The following is a 22,085-nucleotide window of genomic DNA, read 5'->3' on the forward strand; positions in this document are numbered from 1 at the left end:
GCGTTTTCAAACATTTCCATCCGACAAGGTGTCAGATCTGACATCTTTCCCTGATTTTTAATAGACTGAGGGGCATTGTTTGTATGGTAACTGTCTGTTAAAATGAGATTTGTCGGATAAAATGTCCGACAGGTCCTTTCATGAAACCTCCCCCCTCCCCCCTCCTCCCTTCCTTTGGGACTCTGTTCCAGGTGCATGCACACGATCCGCATTCAATGCAACTACACAGCTTGCATGCTCAGGGGATGGCCTTATTCATCGCCGAGCAACGCATTCTCTTACATCACCAGTAACCAATCAGAGACGAGGAGTGTGAGACAACAGACCAATCAGATTACTTCCGCGTGTTTTCAAGCTCGCTGCTCGATAAATAACCTCGACAATAATATTGCACGTATTGCATGCATCTCGCGAGTTCATTCATTCTGAAACAGAAAGCTGAAGCTGAAAATAACTTGGACAGCACCTTCTCTAGACGTTTATACTATAGCCATTGACTATTCCGAAGAATTTGGCAGTTGAACTTGCAGTTGAATCTACTGAATGATGGCTCATACCGCAAGAAATTCAAATGTAAGTTTTCAATGCCTGCAAAGTGCAAGTGCGAGTGCTACTGTCTGTACGGTACGGTACCGGTACTGAGTCTGAGACAGAGAGTGAGACGTGCATGCAAAAAAATAGGGCATTGCTTTTGGCTTTGGCAAGCAAGGCCATGCAATTATGCCATTGAATGTGTGCAGTGCGATACATGAATCAGTTTATCATGCTCATAAAATGAATGTGTTTCATGTTCAACTGGGCGTTGCGTTGTGGCGTGCGCCTGTAATCCATGTGTGGGGAAGTTACAAATTGATGCAGAGGTTCGAAGTTCGAGCCCAAGCCGGGCCCAGGGTTGGTATTAATCTGAGATCCATTTTATGGCAAGACTTCCATATGTCCCCTCCACTAAAATTGAAAAATAAAATATGGAGAAGGTTTAAGAATTATCTAACATAGGCCTAGGCCTATAAGAGATTTAAGAAGGAAAAGTCGGATACATACCAAAATATGGCTTTATTATTATCTGTCAAACATTCGACTCGAGTGTGTCACTATGTGTAATGTGTGTAATTCCCAAGGCATCGGTTTATTTAGTCAGAAAAATAAATACCCAGTAGACTAGTCGTAATATGGGTTGATAACCGTTACGAAACCCATGCCATGGCTTTCAACAATTCCTGCTAAGTGCTAGCTCAGTAAAGGCGACAGACTGGAGATGCTTTGTTCTGCAGCAATGGAGGCGCACAGCCAATATTGGAGACTGTCTCCAATGTGGGAGATTATCTCCAAAAAAGAGTCCAATATCAGAGACTTTTGTAAAGAATTTGGGTATCCAATTTCAGAGACAGTCTCCAGTTTGGGAGACCAATTTCCTTTGTATACATTTGCTGCAAAAGGATTACCTTGGCAGCAAATAAAAATGTGATAAGCAGATTCCTCATAAAAAATTACCCCTTTTCACCGTCTACTTTAAAGAATTCACCGTCTACTTTTGTTTTGATAAGGATTTTTGTTGTCAATCACACACAAAACAAATGGGCTTCTGTCTTCTGACCTCAGTGAGACAAAATTTTGGGTGGAAAAAATCATGCTTTTGTTTCTTTTGCAAAGCAAGTCTCCAATGTGGGAGATTGTCTCCCCTATTGGAGAGAGTCTCCCATATTGGCCTTGCGCCTCTACTGTGCAGCGAGAGGTTCGAATCCAATTTCCCACCGGAAGTAAGAAAAAAAAGAAGAAAGAAAAAGACAGAAGGGGGTTTTGGAGACGTATTTTTAAAATTTAGTGGAGGGGACATACAAAGGGACATACAAAGGGACATACAAAGTCTTTCCCCATTTTATCTTAGAGACTCGGATGAAATAACATTTTATCTCTTAAATTCAGTGAGATAAAACTTGTAAAATAACCTTAAAATCTCTCTGAATTGGTATGATGGTGGGCCCTAAGTCTGCGCACCTAACAATTTGACTTAAAGGGGAATCCAGCCTTGGCCATAAAATGTTGTGTTGGGAAGGCGAAAAATAAATTAAATAGAATGGCGAAAGTTTGAAAGAAATCGGACAAGCAATAAGAAAGTTATAGCTGCTTTAAAATTGAGATCACTAATAGAATGTAGATTTCAAATTGGCAACTGGGTAAGTAAATTATGACAAGGGGCAAGGACAACTTTCCCATAGGCCATGTACTTTATTATCAGGGATTTGTGGTTTTCTCCTAAGTACCCATTCCCCTGGGGCAGAAATCTAAATATAATCCAGGCAGTATATTGTTTTATGTCCTCATTAACGAAAAATACAATTTAAAATAAAACTTTTTGGAAAAATGACATTTTAGCCATAATATGTATTGGAGTACATGGAAGAGTAGTCCTTGCCTTACATCACTATGACATCCCATATGCGGCCAATTTGAAGTCTCCATGGGTATAGTGATTACCAATATTTACAACATTTAAAAATTCATAACTTTTTTGTTGTTTGTCCAATATAGATCAAACTTTCACCTATCGACTTGTCTGATTTTTCTTTTTCTTATAAAAGCAAGTTTTTATTTGGGTTGGATTCCCCTTTAAGATTTAACATGAATTTCTTATTTCACAAAATCTTTCAGTTGATAATGTTCCTGATATTAAGGGAAAGTGCACCAAATTTCTCATTAAACAATGAAAGAAAATATAGGATTTTCTTGAAAAAACTCTGGGCAGCCATTTTCAGATTGAAAAAAAATGGTACCCCATGTCTGCTCACTCATTCACTTTGCACACAAATCATGGATCTTGATGAGAAAGGCTGTATTTTGAGGCCGTCACATGAAATACCCTATATTCATTATGTTTCCACTATTTTGAGTCAGATTTTTTTATGAATACCGGTCTATGTATTGCATGTGTAAAGTTCCTGCTTGTTGCGTATCTTTTACTAGAATCATGCAGATACGCATGTGCGCAGACAAGGGGGACTGCGCAGACTTGGGAACTTGCCATATGGTATTCTGAGAACACTTTTAATTTCATTTTATCTCTGTAACTAGACACACCTATTTTTTTATCAATATCCAATTAGAAACGCAATAGCTCTCTCATACTAGTCATATCACTCAACCAATGGAAATCCATTCGGCTAGGTGTGGCGAAGGAGTGAGATTGCGTCAATTTATTGACTTTTACTATGTTTATAGAGATTTCTTTTTAACAAATTTTCAATCTTTTTTTCGAAGTCTATATCGCATCTTTTCAAGCATTATTTCAAAGACAATGTTAATCAAGAAAAGTCTTATGAAATGCTTCCTGATTGTACAGAAATAACTTTAAGGTGTTCTCAAATCTCAATGAATATATAATTTTTCTTAGTTTTCATGCCAACATTTGGAGTTAATTCACCTGGAATTGACAAAATCAATGTCGTGGAGATAAAATAGCCCCTAGCCTACCCCCTTTTAAGTTTATCATTTTTAAACAGCCATTTGGAAAAGTTAACAAGCAAAGACAAAAGTTACAAATTTTAATGTTTAAAGAACAAAATAGAAGATTACAGCTATTGAAATCATATTTGTTATGTAGACCTAATCCAAAGACAAAATGGCTTCAAAATGTTAGTGACTGAAAAAATGTGATTTTGCTATTTAAATTTTAAAATATTGACCGTGCTTAGTTTGTGTGCTTTTTATTTGCAGACTAAAAGTAAACCAAATTCTACAGAGTTATTCAACAGTTTATAACAATTCTCTTTTTTCCTTGCTTTTTGACAGATGAATACTCTTGGTTTTAAAAAGCTGCAGAATCTTGACAATGAGAACGCTGGTGCAAGGCTTGGTGCAAAGAGCATGGCTGTTCAAAAGCCTGCACAGAGGGCTGCTCTGGGTAACATCAGTAACACAATGCGAACCACACAGGTTGCTGGTAAAAAGGTAAAAAAACTGTATTCATTATTGTAAACCTAGGGACATTGCTAAGGAGTGTTTCAGGTAGCAGATGCTGAAAACATTTGTTTCTGGAAAGAAAATAAAGGCTTTCCTGATATACAAACATGTCTTGAGATTTAAAAAATCAAAATTCATTGAATCAAATCTGTGACATGCATATTCCTGATGGAAAAGCAGTTACAAATAAGGGTGCCTTCTTGATTTATCATCCTTTACCTGATATCAATTTGTATTGCAGTCCGAGAGGGGACACAATTTCGGATCTTTGTTTAATGTACCTAATTTTCAGTACAGTTGTGCATATTCTCCAAGTGGGTTCTAGGATTTTCTATCCACATTATCACAGATGTAAAGGAGTGTATATTTTTGTTAATTTGAATGAAGTTGTTTGTTTACATGCCCATCCCACTGTTAAAATTCAATTTATTATGCAGGTTGTGAAGAAAGATGCAAGGACAAAAACGATGGTAAAATCCAAGGCTACGTCATCACTTCAATCTGTAGCTAGTTTACCTGTTCCTGTAGACAACTCCAAGCCAGATATCTGCAGGTCACCATTGCCACAAGTAGTTGACAAAATGGAGGTAGATTCTGTGGAATCGGCGATTGAAGCATTTTCTCAACAACTGATCGATGTAAGTTCTTCACTTTCACGTGTAATTTCTTGTATGAGGAGCTGTTATCATGCATTTATAAATTTTGGTCATTGTCCACATTTGTCACCACATTGATCAAGGATTAAATTGATGTTGACAAGTTGAATAATTTTAGCTCTACCACCATCTGATGTTGACCTTTGAAATTTTATAAGACCAATTATGTTACACATTGGTCTCAATTCAAAGGTCAACATCAAATGGTATAGTGAAGCTCATTTACTAGCAGGTCCATATCTGCTATATAGCGGGACAATGATAACACTTCGCGCAGAGCGTCGCAAAAGTTTATGACTTACTTTGACATTGTCATCCTGAAAATGGCTAATTTTTATACTTTGTGTACGAAGTCTATAGGAGATGAAATTCATAAAGGGTGATTATTTTTAGTTGGTCTGTAATAATTTCCATTGAAAAAAAAACAATGAAAAACAAAAGATGAAGAAAAAAGAAATAACAAGGAAAATGTTGGATTTCGCAATTTCTTCGTGGAAACTTTTAAATTAGATTACAAAGAAGACATCTGCAAAAAGAAAAGTATGAAGTGAAATGATGTTTTTCATGTGTAAATTTGCATATTTTATTCATAACAAATATTTTCAGAACAATTTTTTTTGGTAGTTTACGGGTAAAAAATTGCGTGCCAAATTTTGGCGCGGTTGCGCGAACGGTGGTAGAGAATAGAGATCAGAAGGGGGGTATCATCACTATCATGTACATGTACCGCTCAAATAGCCCAGTCCTTTTTGGGTTACGTCCTGATACATGGTACATACCAGTATACTTCCAGAGATACCAAGTTCAAAGACCAGCTATGCATGAGATTTTCTGTGAATCTGAGTAAGATCAGACATTGTGTACTATGTATATGGGCAAATGCTTGAGACTCCTGCATAATGCGCGAGACTTGGTAGCTCTGTACTTCGTATGTTCTTGAGTATTAATTTTTTTTTTCATTTGTTTACTCTTTAGCTGCAAGTAGAAGACATCGACAAAGACGACAGTGACAACCCTCAGCTGTGTAGTGAATATGTCAAAGAGATCTACCTGTACATGAGGAGCTTAGAGAAGAGAATGGCCGTGCCCGCTGCCTATCTAGATAGGGAAGGTCAGCTGACGGGTCGTATGCGTCACATCCTTGTCGACTGGTTAGTTCAAGTTCATCTGAGATTTCATCTTCTCCAAGAGACACTCTTCCTCACAGTACAACTCATTGACAGATTCCTGGTTGTAAGTTGCATCTTTTATTACATTTATGTGAAATTCAATGGGAATCATTTACATATGATTTAGTCAGTAATCAGAGGCAAATCTTTACTTGATTTTCACCCAATAATAAAAATCAGTCACATATTTTGGGCTTGGATGAATTGAAAGGGAAATTGCTTTAGCTCTGTAAATGTATTACAAGTTGTAAGTAAATGTTTCTGATCATGTATTAGTTCCAGCAATATTTGTTCCCTCTATGGAGCAAAAGGATCAAACATGTAAAAGTAAATTTAGGATTTGATTATACTCTATTAAATATGCACAAAACAGAGGGGAAAGGCTTACTCAAACGTGATTGTGTACAGTGGCATTCACTTGATTGATAGAAAGAGCTCTCCAGTCTCATAATCAAGACTTTATTTTATGAAATAGTATTTCATAGTAAATTTGTGTGTTCTCCATTTATGCTCACTATCTACCAGGATCACACGGTCTCAAAAGGAAAGCTTCAGCTTGTTGGTGTTACAGCGATGTTCATTGCCAGCAAGTATGAAGAGATGTACCCTCCTGAAATCAATGACTTTGTTTACATCACTGACCAAGCATACACCAAGTCACAGATCAGACAGATGGAGATTGTCATGTTGAAGGGGCTAGGCTACAATCTAGGCAAACCTCTGTGCCTTCACTTCCTCCGACGCAACTCAAAGGCAGCTATGGTAGGCAATTGTTTTTATTAGCAACGGAAATTGTACATTCTCGCTAATACTTCTGGACGAAATATTGTTCCCTATTTTTCCCATCGTTGTATTAACCCTAACTAGGCCAGGCTTTTTTTTGGCTGCTCTGTGGGGGGGGCGATCAACCCTTCCCCTCTTGGGATCTCAGCCGTTAAGTGAACAATCACCACGAAAATTGGCACACAGGTTATTTGAGGAATAATTTACTCATTTATAAAAAAAATTTAAACAAAAAATTGAAATTTTTATATTGTGCTAATTTATGCATGAAATTGTGGTTTTGCTCTAAATCCAAAAATAAGCTCAAAAAAAAAATATTCTTTGTAGCATTCGTTTTGATAAACTTGAGAAAAAAATAGTTTCAACACCTATTTCTTATGTTTTTCATGCCATTGTTTTGTAATTTTCTTACATATTTGTTTTTGTGTATGTTTTATATCTCATTCCCCCCCACTTGTTTTCTCACTATAAATCGTGCTGGGGCTACCCTAGCAATATACTTGAATAAAAATTATTGGTAACATTTATTTCTGATATTTTTATTGTTTTGTTAATTTCTTATGTATTTCTTTGTTTTTTTCCAATGTTTTGAATCTTTCATTTTTTCCTGTTTTCTCACTAATAAAACATGCTGGGGCTGCCCAATTTTGTATGAATGTAATAATGGGCACTTGTTCGGTAAACATCTGGCATGCAAACATGATCCATACACAATTCATCCCATGTTATACTGTATGCCTTTCCATACATGTATTATGATATAGAAAATTTCAGTTTTTGGGCGTGCACACGATCATAAAATGGCGCGCTGCACGAGAACAGTAGGTCTAATTTATTTTTTTGAAAGGTGCATAAGGGGCTCGAAAGTTGTGAAAGGCCGGGGTGAGATCTTTTTCGGTTTTAGAATTATCGCGTAAAAACCATAGGCCATTTTAGGGTTAAATTGGAAAGTGGAATTAATTAATACTACAGTGTACACTACACTTGTAAGTTTTATGAAGATGGTTATTTTGTGCAATATTGCAAGCATTTAATGAAGTATGTTTATAAATACTGGTGAAGGGCAGACAAAAGTGTTGATTACATGGGCATGCATCAAATCCAATCATAAATTATTTTTGTGCACATGAGGCACTCAATGAGCTGCATAAACCTGTGTTATAAATATTTATGTTCACCTACATATATTGCAGATGCATTTTTTCAGACCACTCACCAATGTCTAAAACCAATTTGATTAGATTTTTGTGGTCTGAATATAACTGGTTTAGCTAGACTCGTATGTTCTAACAACAAGCTATGATTTCATATTTTTCTTTCTGTATGTGTATTCCAGGTTGACCCACAGAAGCATACTCTAGCGAAGTTCCTGATGGAGATTACTCTACCAGAATACAGCATGGTGCAATATGATCCATCTGAGATTGCTGCAGCAGCCCTCTACATGTCCATGAGATTATTAGGTTCAGAAGAAGACGGCTGGGGAGCTAAGATGACACATTACAGTATGTACAATGAAGATCACATCAGACCCATCGTTAGAAAGATGGCACAGGCTGTTATCAGGAATGATGCCATGACAGAAAAGTATCATGTGAGTTCCTTGAATTACAGTTCAGATGTAGTGCAGAGCTGCCAAGTAGTACTGATTTTCAGTATTTAGTACTGAAAAGTGAGAAAAATACTGAGTTTAATGTAAAATGCTGATTTCTAAAGTTTCAGCTATGGTATTTTGTGAAAATACTGATTTCCCCACCGAAATACTGATTTTCAACTTTAAAAATACTGAAATGTTCTTTTTCAGCTTGGCAGCTCTGGTAGTGTGAAATGAGATCTGTCATGGGGGAATTTCGCATTTTAGTACATTTCTCAACATCCCTCCCCCCCACTAACCCATCTAGTGTGGAAAGAATGTTAACTCCTTGCCTATAGTTATGAAGCTTTAATTCTATTTTTGCTGGCAGACGGTTCTAAAACCTTATGTCATAGAATGCTTGAAAATGATTGACGGGTTTATCAATGTTTCAGAGATGTACATGTACTACAGTCATTACCAGTGCTCAACTTATTTCATCTTGTTGAAATTGGCATAACCCATTTTTCCCATCATTAACCTGATTATACATGTCAATCTCATTTGATACTAATTTCGTCTCTTTTTTGGTTCATTTTGCAGGCTGTAAAGACAAAATACCGCAGCAGTCGATTCATGAACATCAGTACTCTCCCAGAGCTGGAATCCGATCTTATCAAATCATTAGCAGAAGACGGTGAAGAACGTATGTGAGAGATCAGTAGGATCAAAGACTTGAAAGACACATTTGACTATGAAACTCGTCTGCAGAAATGGACTGCTCCTTGATTCAGTGTCTTGCTTTCATTCAGAATCAATGAATGCCATGTGCAATGCGTCCCAGTTGAAATTTGAATTCCCGAGCTCGAGCGTACGTGGAACATCCTTGATCTGAGATAATCCCTGCATTGCATCTTTTGGAGAAATTCACCAATGGTGCCATTGCATTTTCTCGCAGGTTCATTTCATTATCTTTAGACTGCCAAAGGGATTTTTCCTATCGCGTTATGTGGATTACATCCATCGGGCGAATTAAAGTTGTCGAGTGTACAAGTTTCGCTAACTCCAAGTTGGGTCAGAAAGGCCAGGGCCCGTAACACCATGGTTAGCGATTAATCGTACGCTGGATTTTCATCACTGATTGTGTTGTAGTCTATGCAATCAATTGTAGAATGTTTTCCGATCATTGCTAACCTTTGTGTTACGGGCCCCAGGTCTGTCAAAGGTAAAACATGCAAGATGAACAGATGAAATGTAAATACACTGTAGGGCCGATGCTAGTATTGGATAAAACAGGATTGCTTAAATAGCCTTGCCTTCATAACCTTGCTCTCGGAATAATGATGGGTTGAAAATAGAAATGTATTGTCGCAAGTTATGTACATGTACTTAGTTAGCATGCGTGGCTAATGGGGTCGTGAGATAGAAGTTCAGATTTTAATCATTTTATAATTTAACAAAATTAGATCTCTTCCTAAAAAGAAAATCATTTGAATTTAAGTGTAATATTGGTATGAAATTAGCTCACATTTTTAATGTAAATAATGTTATGTATTCATTAATTTAAATCCTGCACAGCATGCACTTTTTTTAGCCAACTTTTGAAATATTTGCACCCAAAATATCAAAAGCCACTTTACATGTTCACAAGATATTTGTTGACATTTTTAAAACATCCTCAGAACTAACACTATTACTGCTGCTGATATTGTGAAGGTATGCAATATTTTTACTAGGAAATCACAAAATTTCAGCCGCAGAAAGATCAATATCAATTTCAACATGATGCAACTGGTCTCATCAATGTAAACTTAAGCTTTGGTTCTTCCGGGGGGGGGGGGGGGGGGGGCAAATCTCCCTACTCATATATTCCATGAAAGTATGGTAGAAAACAAGTTTAAAGGGGAATGAAACCTTTGGAACAAATAGGCTCGTGTAGAAACAGAAATCAAAGAATAAGAATAAAGAAAGTTTGAGAAAAATCGGACAAATAATGAGAAAGTTATGAGCATTTGAATATTGCAATCACTAATGCCATGGAGATCCTCCCATTGGCAATGGGACAAGGATTTGTGATGTCACTGATGAACAACTTTTCTTTGGACTATAAAATAACCTCAAACAGTCTCTTTTTGCTTTTTCTTATGATGATACAAATTCTCTATCCATGATGTATTCTAAAAAATATGTATTACATGCCCTCATGTAGAAAGAACACATGATCTATGGATAGATGTGATAAAAGGGGCAATTCAAGTGAAATGTATGCTAAAGTAATGGGAGAGTTGTTTACAGGTGACATCACACATCTTTTTCGCATTGCCAATTTGATGTCTCCATAGCATTAGTGATCGCAATATTGAAATGCTCATAACTTTCTCATTATTTGTCCGATTTTTCTCAAACTTTTTTTGATCTGTTTCTGTGATTTTTCTGTTTTCAAGCTATCTTGTTCCAATGGTTTCATTCTCCTTTAAGAAAATGATTGAGCAAGAAAGTGTGAGCCTTTGAATGTGTTGATCACCTTTGTTATGGACATCTTCCCATTAATAATATGACCAATATTTGTAATGTCACTCTCGTGGGAGTCCCCAATTTTTTTCTACATAATGTACTTTTATCCAGTCTATCCATAGATTGGGGGGGGGGGGGGGGGTCATAAGAGGATATGCGATGTTCATGAATTACACCATGGACAATGGGTTTGTGTTGTCAGAATAAAAAAAAGACGTTTTGGAATATTTTCAGTGTCCAAAGGCGAGACGTTTGTGTGTGATATCACAAGTCTTGGTGGAATTGCCAATGGGACATTATCCATACATAGCATTGGTGATTTTGACATTAAAATGCTCGTAACTTTCTATAATTGCTCAGGCAGGCTAAATCAAATTGTAACTTATTTTTTCATGCTTCAGTGGCCAAGTCCATACCAACAATTCAATTTGAATATCAATCACAAAACTGAAAAATATAAAGTTCTGGTAGTTCCTTTTGTATAGGTCTCTTACATGTATCTTCCATTAACAATACCTATTGACATGTATCTCCCATTTTGATTTGAATTTCTGGTGTAATCTATTCTCAAACATTGTTGGGGTTGACTTGACCTTAAAATGTTCCAACAGCAAAAGTACTGTACTAAATTGTGTGTTTTAAATGGATAGAACTTCATTGACATTAAAATTGTAATTATACCAGTACCTGATGCAACCTGGTCCTAATGGAAAATTAGATCTCACTAGAGTTTTGTATATCATAAGCTTTGATTAAACTTATCTTGCTGTGACATGAATTATGCAGAGTACGAAAAATCATGGATGTGCAATGCTGTTGCACCCCATAAAATAAATGAAAGATTTCTAAGCATACTACCCCGCCCCATAAAAAAGGGTAAACGCCAATATAATTAAGTGGCAGTAACTATCAATCAAAAAGTATGTATGAATCTTTAATTCAAATATGTATCCAATCTGCAAAATAAAATTTTCCATATTACAATGCACTATGTATTCATCAGGGCTGCCACTTTTTAGAATGAAGTCTGAATCTAACATATTCTACCATAGAAAACCATTGGGTAGTAGTAAAGGGTCATTCTCTATTTTCAGACTGATATCAAGCTCAAGTGGCATCCCTTTTTTATATGACAGGTAATACCTGTAGATGGGTTGCACATTTCAACTTAAGTTAATCATGTTATTTGTGGTCTTATTTGCAAAGTGGAAAATACATGTAGTGGCTTTTAATTGTATACAGTACCATAATAAAGATTTATTGAGATTATACACGGTTCTGGAATCTTTGTGAATTTGTTATGCTTGATACAATTACTTTCTTTACATTGGAATTTTGAACCCTTGCAAAACTAAACGTATTTGAATTAAAAAAAAGTTAGTTAAATATTCAAAATTGGTTAATATCTTGCTACTTTATGCATTCAATTTTTAGGTACATGTTGTGGATACAAGTTCACACCATCGGTGCAAATTTTGATGAAATAAGAGAATTTCACTAATTTTATGAATATTTTTGGATTTAGCTCCTTTTGGAATATCTAAAAGGGGAAGTTCACCCTGAAGAAAACTGTTGTAAAAATAGCAGAAAAAATAGTAAAAAATATTGGTGAAGGTTTGAGGAAAATCCGTTAAAGAATAAGAAAGCTATTGGAGTTCAAAGTTTTGGATTTGTGACGTCATAAACGAGCTGCTTCATGTGTTATGTAATATAAAATGCATGAATTTCAAATTTTTTTATGGTTCCTGATGACTTAATCATGTTTTCTATTCATGATCGGGTTTGAAATGATTTGTCTATTGATATACAATAGGTACAGTGAAAACCATTTTTAATTTTCTGAGAAAATGACATTTCATTGATTTTTTACCATTCGCTATGTACATGTAGGAATGCTGCTCGCATATGACGTCACAAATCAAATAATTGAAATTCTAATAACTTTAATTATTTGAATTTTTCTCAAACCTTCGTCAATATTTTCTATTATTTTTTCTGCTATTTTTACAATAAACCTTTTGTCAGGGTGAACTTCCCCTTTAAAGTCACCATCCTTAGAAAAAAAATCCTCTTTGTAATTTTCAACGGAAATACATCAGAAATGATTGTATTGTACTCTTGCTAGCGATATTTGTTTCATGTTCAATTCCAAATATCTAACATGTTTTAACTTGGCAAAAAGGGACATTCTAAGGTTTTATTCCAAAAGGAGCTAAATCCATTATAAAACAAAACTTGATGAATAATAGATTTTTGAAACGTGATCTAGTTAAGATGAGAGCGCTATCGTATATATCGAAATAGAATATCGGTGGGAATGGGAAAGTGGTGAATTGAAAAAACCCTGATTTACAGAAAAATGCCCAAGTGGATTTCTCTTTTTGGAATAAAAGTAATTTTTCTTGCCGTATGACCTTTCCCTTCCTCATTCTGTTAAAGACTCCATCCTGAAGATGACTCTTCATTATATATAAAATTCATGCCCATCGCCTGCACTCTTCAAATGCTAACTAATGAGCTACATGTAGATTTCATCCCAGTGCATGATCATCTTTTGAATGCGATTTATCGCTAATCTCCAAAGAGCGGAGGATCAAATCAGAAAGAGAGATATATATATATATATAGGCCTATATACTGATTGGGCAATGCGAGAGTAGCCCACGCATGTAGTAAGAGAAGTGTCACCTTGACTATCAAAATCCCCCATGATAATCAAATAAAATTGATAAAAATTGAATGAACGGATTAATAAAAAATAGATATATGATTTTTCGAATACATGTATATTAATGAAGAAGATAACTGAATACCATTTTATTAGAAGTACAGGATGGTACATAATATCATACCCGACATTTGTATGGGCACAGAATATTTCTTAAGATTGTGACTGTGATTTCAATAAAAGGTCTATACGAACTTTGTACCAATGATCCCTCCCCCCCAAAAAAAAAAGTTCCTACAAGCAAAAAGAAAAAAAGTCAAATTCTGTTTCGAAAATGGACAGGCCGCTAAAAAAGGTGACGGTGTTCATGGACATGCGGTAATTAAGCATTGTCAAGTTTTATATGTCTTGCTTGAAAGAACATCCGCCCCCCAAAAAAGGGGGTGGGAAACGGACTGAAAAATTAGCTGACAAGTAGTCTATTGGTTTATACCTAAAAAACGATAAAAGAAAAAAAAATAAAAAAATAAACAAAATATTGATATAATAAAGGCCAACTATTAGCACTTCGTAGAGAAAAATGACGTATGGAGAGCCATTCGTCATTATTTACAACTACGATGGCATCCCCGCCAAGAGTGGGTTTAGATTATTGTCAAAAGCTGCCTAAAATCGTGAGTAAATTGGATGGATTTCGATCCTGAAATAAAATTATATATATGATTTCCGAAAAACTTCGCAATGAATAACCTTTTAGTGTTTAACAACTGTATAACAACTGACATTTGTACCTAATATAACATCAGTGAACTTACCTTAGTCCCACCTGTTGATATCCATGTGCTTTGGGGGTGAGGAGTCAAATTATTAACTTAATAAGGTTGGTTGGCAATGTTTGGTGGCATTATCGTGATATAGGGAACCACCGTTCACTTCATACAGCAGCGCTTTATTCAGTCACACGCACGGTTCCCTATTTCCACCTCCATTCACTTTGAACACAAGTGCGCGTACACAAATCTACGAGTGGTTCCCAAAACCACGATTTGGCCTGTTTGGTTATTTTTTTTCCTGTTCTTAGGGATAACTGCTTGATTTTTTTTCACTCTGTCCGTTCATATCAGGTATAGGTGTAGGCAAGAGTTCCATTAGACCAAAGCCTTCAGTCGAGCCTCTGTCTGACTCTGAGACTGAGTCTGTATTTTGATTGTTCCGATGAACTGCGTTGGCTCCAACTTAGTCCAATCACCAATACATAGACTGAAGAGTTGTTGGCCCGTAGGTACACACAACCTGTTAGCAGTAAAGTTAGATCTAAATTCAGCGGAAACCCAATTTTCGGATCATTTTTTTTGTAGGCCCTACATATAAAAAATAAATTACATCCACATGATCCAAATTCCAAGCTTACGAAAAATATAAAATTCAGAAATATCGTAGTTACCTCAGACCTAGTCTTGAGGACGCAATGATGATGACTTAGAATCGTGACATATACTCCTTCATCATTGACGTCTTGACACTCTTCCCATAGTCGCAAAAGGGAATGACCAAAACAAAGATGGATTTCCCTAGCCTAGGAAATCCATCTAAATCACGTAAAGTTTATGAATTTTATTGATTTTTACACCTTCCTAATGCGTAGGAAGGTTAAAAAAAATGTTGGATAGCAATGTAAAAAAATAAAGGTGTCTTACCTAACTGATGCCGCGTAGACCCCTCGATCCACATGTAAACAACGGAAATACAATAGCGTCAACCCTTGAACCGCTTATGTATGACGTACTTCTGGCTAGCAATGCTGTTTTGACGAACAATTTATAGATAAAAATTATTATTTCACAAATACTAACATTTATTACGTAATAATGAATAATTGGTTTAATATTAACAATTATTTATAATCACATAAATTTTAGTAGTTGTAAAATAATAATTTTTATCTATAAATTGTTCTTGCTGTGTAATTGGGATCAGTTCACTCCTTCAAGATTTTAGTACTTTGATCATCATTTTTACATATTCCTTTATGCCTTAGGAGTTACATGCTCACATCAATGGAAGCATTAGTCCTTCAACACTTGAAAAACTTGCAGAAAATTCCTTGTCATCGTCAGATAAAAACATAAAGGAAACCTTCAATGAAATACACAGATGGAGAACCTTGGTGGAAAGACGTGAAAGGCAGACATTGAGTGGGTGAGTGAAAGAATATCATAGCTGTTTAGAAACACAAACGGGTGTGTGTTACACTGACCAGGAGTTGATCAAGTAGAAGTGGGAGGGGGGCATAGGGTTTTGAGGATAAATTTTTCAGAAATTACTTCCAATAATGGTTGACCACCTTTTATATGTTTCTATTTTGCTTTCAAGAATATTTTTATAACACTGTGTGGTAACTCTTGGATCTACTCCTGATCATAAATGTAAGGAAACACTATTGATTGCGATATACAATGCAATCTCTAATGACAGCATACACTTGGGCCTTTTTGGAAATGCTACTACAGTAGCAAGTGAACATCATTTTGATTTGATTTTATGTAGTATTATTCAACAAAGACAATAAATTTCAATTCAACAATTACAACACATAGAATAGTAATCCTATGTTGTCACAGTTTTAGTTATAAAGAAAGTTGGTTAATTTTTTGGTGATGATATAAATTTATGTAAATGTGTCAGGGTACAGGTTGAGGAGAATTTTCCTCTGCTTTTATGAGTGGAAATGATTTAAAAAATAAAAGGTTTATTATTTTGCCTATGCAAATTTGATGTCTAAACTGTGAAAAATGTTAATTTCATTCATAGTGCAGCACTTCTAATGATTCCTTTAAGTATTAAGAAAAAATTGATTCCAGTCACGTGTTTGTCTTATAAGGAGTACATGTAGTAATAATTTATGTTCAATTCTTCAATTTTTTTTTATTTGTTTAAATTTGATGACAAAAATCTTGATGGAAAAAGTTTTGAATAATACTGTACCTGTGAATCACCATTTAAGCATTTTCCTTTAATCTCTCTTTATCTTCATATCAGATGTTTCCAAACATTTAAACTAATCCACAAATTGGCTAAAGATGTCAAGGCTGTTTCCATGGTAACTTCTGATGTCATAAAGGAATTTGCCAGCGATGGTGTAAAGTATGTTGAACTCCGGAGCACACCTAGAGATGATCCTGCAAATGGTAAATATCATGAAGACATGAATGCAGGGGAAGCATTAGATGGAGCAAGGCAGGGGGGGGGATGCTCCATCTGATTTTTCAAGTAGTAAACAAAAGAAGAAAAAGTACAACTTAGGAAGGAATAGGAAGAACAGAAAAATTTGCACTTTCTCTTTGCTCAGTTAGTCAACTTTCCATTTTGTTTTATCCCACTAGGACTAATCATGATTTGTTTGTAACCAGTTTGTCTAGTACACTTGATCTAATTGCCATGTAGTCCATGTACTACTGTGTCTTATTATCCGTTTGGTCACACAGATTTCGGTCTAACATCCACTTAGTATATACAATTAAATGAAATTTTTATGTATCAAATTCTCATTTGGCAGTTGGACTGTTATCGATAACGTCTTTATCGCTAGTCTTGTCGATAATCACTTGTTTTTTTCCACATAGCGATATTGATAAACTTTCTCTCATCGATAATATGCGCTATTATGTAGGAACACGGTGATTTTTCGCGATTTCACAGAATTCACAAATACGGCCCTTTCAAAGTGGCTTTTCAAACGGAAAATCGCGGAAAACAAATTTTTCCTCAAACTGCACAGAACAGCAACAGAAATTACTCCAAAATCTCAACAAAATACAAATACTTACAAACCACCAAACACGATCTCACCCCCACTTTGCTTTAATCATGACAATCAAAACATTGTGACTGCACTCGACTCCATTGGATCGAATCGAAAACATAACAAGTGCAAGCTCAATTTTAGTGAAATTTCAACTCATGTAGAAGGCAGCACATGACTGTGTTGCTGCCTCTATTTCGAAGATCAGCAGCACGATATCAAAATGACGGATAGGCGAAAGATGTTGACTACTCAGAACGATGTCCAAAAAGCCCCAAAACTATTGATAAAACTTCATCCCACCCTAAAATAATGCTAATAACGTGAAAGGTGGGGATGTATTTATGCTAAATATGTTTGTTAAAAGATGTTATGTAATCATTTACATCTGATGAACGCGGATTTTAAAGTGTTCTTGGTACAGTGGCAGATACAATTTTTGACCAACGCGAGTATGTGACATTGCTATAATGCATAAAAAAGGCGTATTGATTATGTTTTTTGTCGATAGTTATAGATATCGTTAAGATATTTTAAGCGATATATCGACAGAGAATTTTCTAAGCGATTACAGCCCTAATTGGCCGTGTGGGGAAATGTAAATAGAAGCAGTGGAAATTTGACCATTTGGGCCTTGTGGGCAATAAGAATAAATGGTGTTTGGTCAAAGTGGATATAGATGAAGCAATGGTTGGACTTTAACAAAGCTGCCAAGTAGTACTGATTTTCAGTATTTAGTACTGAAAAGTGAGAAAAATACTGACAGTTTAATGTAAAATACTGATTTCTAAAGTTTCAGCTTTATGTGTTGTCCTATGGTATTTTTTGAAAATACTGATTTCCTCACCAAAATACTGATTTTCAACTTTAAAAATACTGAAATGTTCTTTTTCTGGTTGGCAGCTCTGGACTTAATGACAAATTAATAGTAAACCAAGAAGGTTCAGCTCTGCTAGCAGTCCAAAAAGAAGTTACCCTGGTACCACCCTTACATGTACACATTCTAGAGGATAACAAACTTTAAATAAGATAAATAACTAGCTTTAAATATATGAATATTTTCATATTGAATACCTGATTGCCTACACGGTTTAACTGGGTACAATATCATGATATATTCAAACCTGATCACTTGATAGAACAATTGTGTGGTATAATGTCATTTTTATATGTATGATACCTGAGGTATGGACTGGGATGTTGACAAACTTGGAATGCTCTATAGCTCATAAGGTTCCAGTAAGGTGTTTCATGGCATAGTAGCTGATTTGTTAAGGGGGAACATTACAGACGTTATACATGGAGCAGGGGAAGAGAATGGACTGATTCAGAAATTTTCCATTTGATAAAATTTGTTGATTTGTATTTGTTTTGAAAAATATTTTCCCCTTTTTTCAGGATTGACCAAAAAGCTGTACATTGACGCTGTACTGAATGGAATAGAGAAATGTGAAAGAGACAGGATTGATACAATAGTGAAGTAAGTTTCTCAACATGATGCTAAATGTAGTGTGATGGTCAGTTAAAGTTTAGATATCCTGTCTATTTTTATGTTTTATACAAAGAAAATGATTGTCAAATGATTCAGTGATTATTGAATCATTTTAAATTTATTTTCTTTAGAAGTGATGTATTGAAATTCAGACAAAGCCATTAATCCAACCATTGTTAAGAAAGAGTCATGTTCTATTCTCAGATCAGTGTGCATTTTATGATCCTCCTATCCAATGAAGGGTCTTAGGTTGATTGAATAATCAAGGAATAGCTAAATGTATGCCCAGTTGACTGGTCTTGACACTCTTCTTGTTGGCCTTGGTTTTTTTTCTTATATTCCCGTTGGTGCAGTAATATGGAAATGTGTCCAATGCAAAAGTGGCCAAGTCCTGAAAATAGTGAAATTCATGACCTAGGATAATGTATGAAATTAGTAGCACTGAAACATTTTGAGTAGACACCATGGCGGGGGGGGGGGGTTCATATTGTTTGAACATTCTCAGCACGCAACAGCTCTCCCTCCTGAGGTTTTGTTTAGCCAGATTTCTGGCACCATTGTAATTAAATACGTTCATCTTCAAGTAGAAACCAAGAAATGAAATGAAATGTAAGGAGGTTCCAGAGTTAAAGTGAAATCCATGTCATTTTTCAACACACTTTGCACATAGATACTTCAGAACCTGAATGTTTGAAATATGCAAAAGTTAACATGGTCCATGTGCTTGATATTTTGCTATTGAGCTTCAATGTTCACCCAATTGGATGTTCTTAAGAATTGCGCATTCAAAAGAATTTGGCATTTTTAGACCTCAAGAGATCACTACAATGAGTTTAGACCTCTATTACTCAGTCAAAAAATCTATTTATAGTGCTACTTGTTTGCTCTTCTAAGTCTAACACCACTGTCAGTTCTTAAAAATGGCGTAAAAGATAACAAATACACAATCTCAAAAATGTGAAATTTCAATCACAAACTATATAGAAAAGTACAACAAAATGCTGCACTTTATTCAAAATCCTTATCATTTTCACCAAACTTTGCAAAATTTTAGAGGAAAGTAGGCCGATAATAAGAGGTGCAAACATTAAAAATAGGGTTCATGTGCTTGTTTTGTAACTATCAGCACTTTTATTAGAGAAAATATGCTTTTTAAAACACCCAAAATGCACCAAATACTCTGTATTAATGTGAAGAAAACTTAAACCCACTCTACCATTTATTCAAACTCGCAGTCATATTCGTCATACCTTGCAGCACTGCAGAGTAAAATATTTTGAAATTGTTGTAGGAAATTTGCCCTAATTTTTTTTTTTTTTCCTTTGACTCAATTTATATAGCTAGTATCTAATGATAATTTTTCGGTAAATGTATAGATTTTTTCAATTTCTAACAAAAATCTAGAAAAGCATTGCCAAAAACTTATTAATTTCCTATGTATCTTATGGTTTTTAAAATTCTTATGTATTTCTTTGTTTTTTTCAATCCTTTGTCAGTGACCCTTCTTTAATCATAGGTATCATAGAATAAATCCATCTAAACTGACAAATGTAAAAATAATCATACATTTAGGATTTTTGGTTGAAAACTTGCCATTACTTTGTACACGTAATCACATCTTTGAGCAATTTTAATAATTACTCTTACAAAATATTGCGTAATTTCGGAACGGCATATCCGGGTGTCGCGAATTTGGTCTCAAAAGATGCGCAAGACTTGGAAGTAAAAAGTCAGCAAGCGGCGCGGCAGTGTAGCAGCGAAATTTGTCAAGGGGGTCAAATTGACCCCCCCCCTGTTTATTAAAGGGAAATGAAACCTTTTTGAATGAGTAGGCTTTTGTCGAAACAGAAAAATCAAATAATTAGAACAAATAAAATTTGAGAAAAATCAGAAAAATAGTGAAAAAGTTATGACCATTTAATATTGCAATCATTAATGACAAGTGAATATTGCAATCACTAATGCTATGGAGATCCTCCCATTGGCAATGCGACAAGGATGTGTGATGTCACATGTGAACAACTATCCCTTTGATGGACTATAAAATACCCTCAAAATGTCTCTTTCTGCTTTTTCTTGTGGTGATACAAACTCTTTATCCATGATGTATTCTTTGAAAATCTGTATTACATGCCCTCCTATAGAAAGAACACATGATCTACTGATAGATGTGATAAAAGAGGCAATTTTAGTGAAATATATACTAAAGTAATGGGAAGAGTTGTTCACAAGTGACATCACACATCTTTGTCACATTGCCAATTTGAGGTGTTTTGAGCAATATTCAAATGCTCATAACTTTCTCATTACTTGTCCGATTTTTCTCAAACTTTTGTTGATCTGTTTCTTTGATTTTCTGTTTTCACACAAGCTATCTTGTTCCAAAGGTTTCATTCTCCTTTAAGGATTAAGAAGTGTCTGAAAATTTACCCATTCCAAGTTCTGTACAGTTTCTATACAATCATTGCTAATGTTTTCTTTTTATACTCCCTATTTATGTTTTTTTTGGTTTAATGGGCTTTGTATCTCATGAAAAGATGATACATATGAATGAAATGTATCAATTTTCAGGTTTCTACCATCCATTGATAGAAGGATGAGCTTAGAGGATGCGGGAGAGGTTGTTAATCTTGCATTGGAATATCATTCCTCAACAGACAAGTGTGTTGGATTAGATCTCAGTGGTGATCCAAAGGTTCGTATTCCAGAGGTTATTCAGTTGAAAAATGTAAAAAAAGTATAATGACAAAAATTGAAAGAAGTTTGCTTTAGATTTTGTTTACCAATTTTTGAAGTTAGATTAGTGAACAAATTACTCTGAGAAAGTAATTCCTTTCTCTTGTTTTAAGTGTTTCTGGTCAAAAAGTTTAATATGAAATTGATCGTAAATGGTGATTAAGTAGTCAAAAAGTTATCAATGTATTATGATAAATACACTGCCTCATGAACTTTAGATTTATTAAATACTTGAGTAAGATTTTTTATTTTCATGAGAGTTTATATTTCTTCCTTTAAACATGTATCATTTAAGAATTAATTTCGTTTGTTTTGTTTTTATTTTGATGAAGACGTAAGGTTGTCATAGATTTCTATTTCTTTTGTTAATACATATTTTAGTATGGTGATGTCAAGGCACTAGTCCCACTGCTCCAGAGGGCCAGAAATCATGGCTTAAAACTTGCAATTCATACTGCCGAGGTAAGTTAAGTTGGAAGAACTTTAAAAGGTCTTAGGTAGTCAGTCACACAGTTGATGGTACATATGCTGTTTGTATGAAGAGATCATAGCATAATTTGTTATGATATGAGTGGTGTTGTATTTTTTAACCTGATTGCTAAGAAATAATATTGATGATACATGTAATAAAGGTGTTGTTTTATTGAGCGCCCACACCGTCAAAGAAGTTCATGATACTCGCCCAGCAACAGTTTCCTTGTATATACAAGTATGTATGACCGAAGGCCTATGGTC

At 35.1% G+C, this 22,085-nt stretch overlaps 2 protein-coding genes across 2 annotated transcripts in view; both read left to right on the plus strand.

Annotated features, from left to right (window-relative positions):
• The first annotated feature begins 392 nt into the window (after positions 1-392).
• LOC447797 (cyclin B) lies at positions 393-10,287 on the plus strand. The gene is made up of 7 exons (XM_041609756.1): positions 393-573; positions 3,787-3,945; positions 4,395-4,595; positions 5,589-5,846; positions 6,308-6,544; positions 7,902-8,159; positions 8,742-10,287. Exons 1-7 carry the CDS (start codon positions 544-546, stop codon positions 8,850-8,852), a joined length of 1,254 nt encoding a protein of 417 aa, XP_041465690.1. The 5' UTR covers positions 393-543; the 3' UTR covers positions 8,853-10,287.
• Positions 10,288-13,878: 3,591 nt separating this feature from the next.
• LOC121416246 (adenosine deaminase-like protein) overlaps positions 13,879-22,085 on the plus strand; it is a 39,668-nt gene continuing 31,461 nt past the window's right edge. The window contains exons 1-6 of the mRNA XM_041609757.1: positions 13,879-13,994; positions 15,359-15,519; positions 16,360-16,508; positions 18,521-18,602; positions 21,186-21,309; positions 21,732-21,812. Of these exons, the coding sequence (XP_041465691.1) occupies positions 13,908-13,994; positions 15,359-15,519; positions 16,360-16,508; positions 18,521-18,602; positions 21,186-21,309; positions 21,732-21,812 (684 nt within the window). The 5' untranslated portion in view covers positions 13,879-13,907. The remainder of the gene's footprint in view (positions 13,995-15,358; positions 15,520-16,359; positions 16,509-18,520; positions 18,603-21,185; positions 21,310-21,731; positions 21,813-22,085) is intronic.

This window comes from Lytechinus variegatus, chromosome 5 (genome assembly GCF_018143015.1).
Source record: "Lytechinus variegatus isolate NC3 chromosome 5, Lvar_3.0, whole genome shotgun sequence".
In the NCBI taxonomy this organism is placed as follows: Eukaryota; Metazoa; Echinodermata; class Echinoidea; order Temnopleuroida; family Toxopneustidae; genus Lytechinus; species Lytechinus variegatus.

Excerpts from the sequence above, each read along its gene's own strand:
- LOC447797 (XM_041609756.1), top strand. The coding sequence starts at position 544 with ATGATGGCTCATACCGCAAGAAATTCAAAT. Across the intron at positions 574-3,786 it reads ATACCGCAAGAAATTCAAAT|ATGAATACTCTTGGTTTTAA; the intron begins GTAAGTTTTCAA and ends GCTTTTTGACAG. Across the intron at positions 5,847-6,307 it reads TCATTGACAGATTCCTGGTT|GATCACACGGTCTCAAAAGG; the intron begins GTAAGTTGCATC and ends ACTATCTACCAG.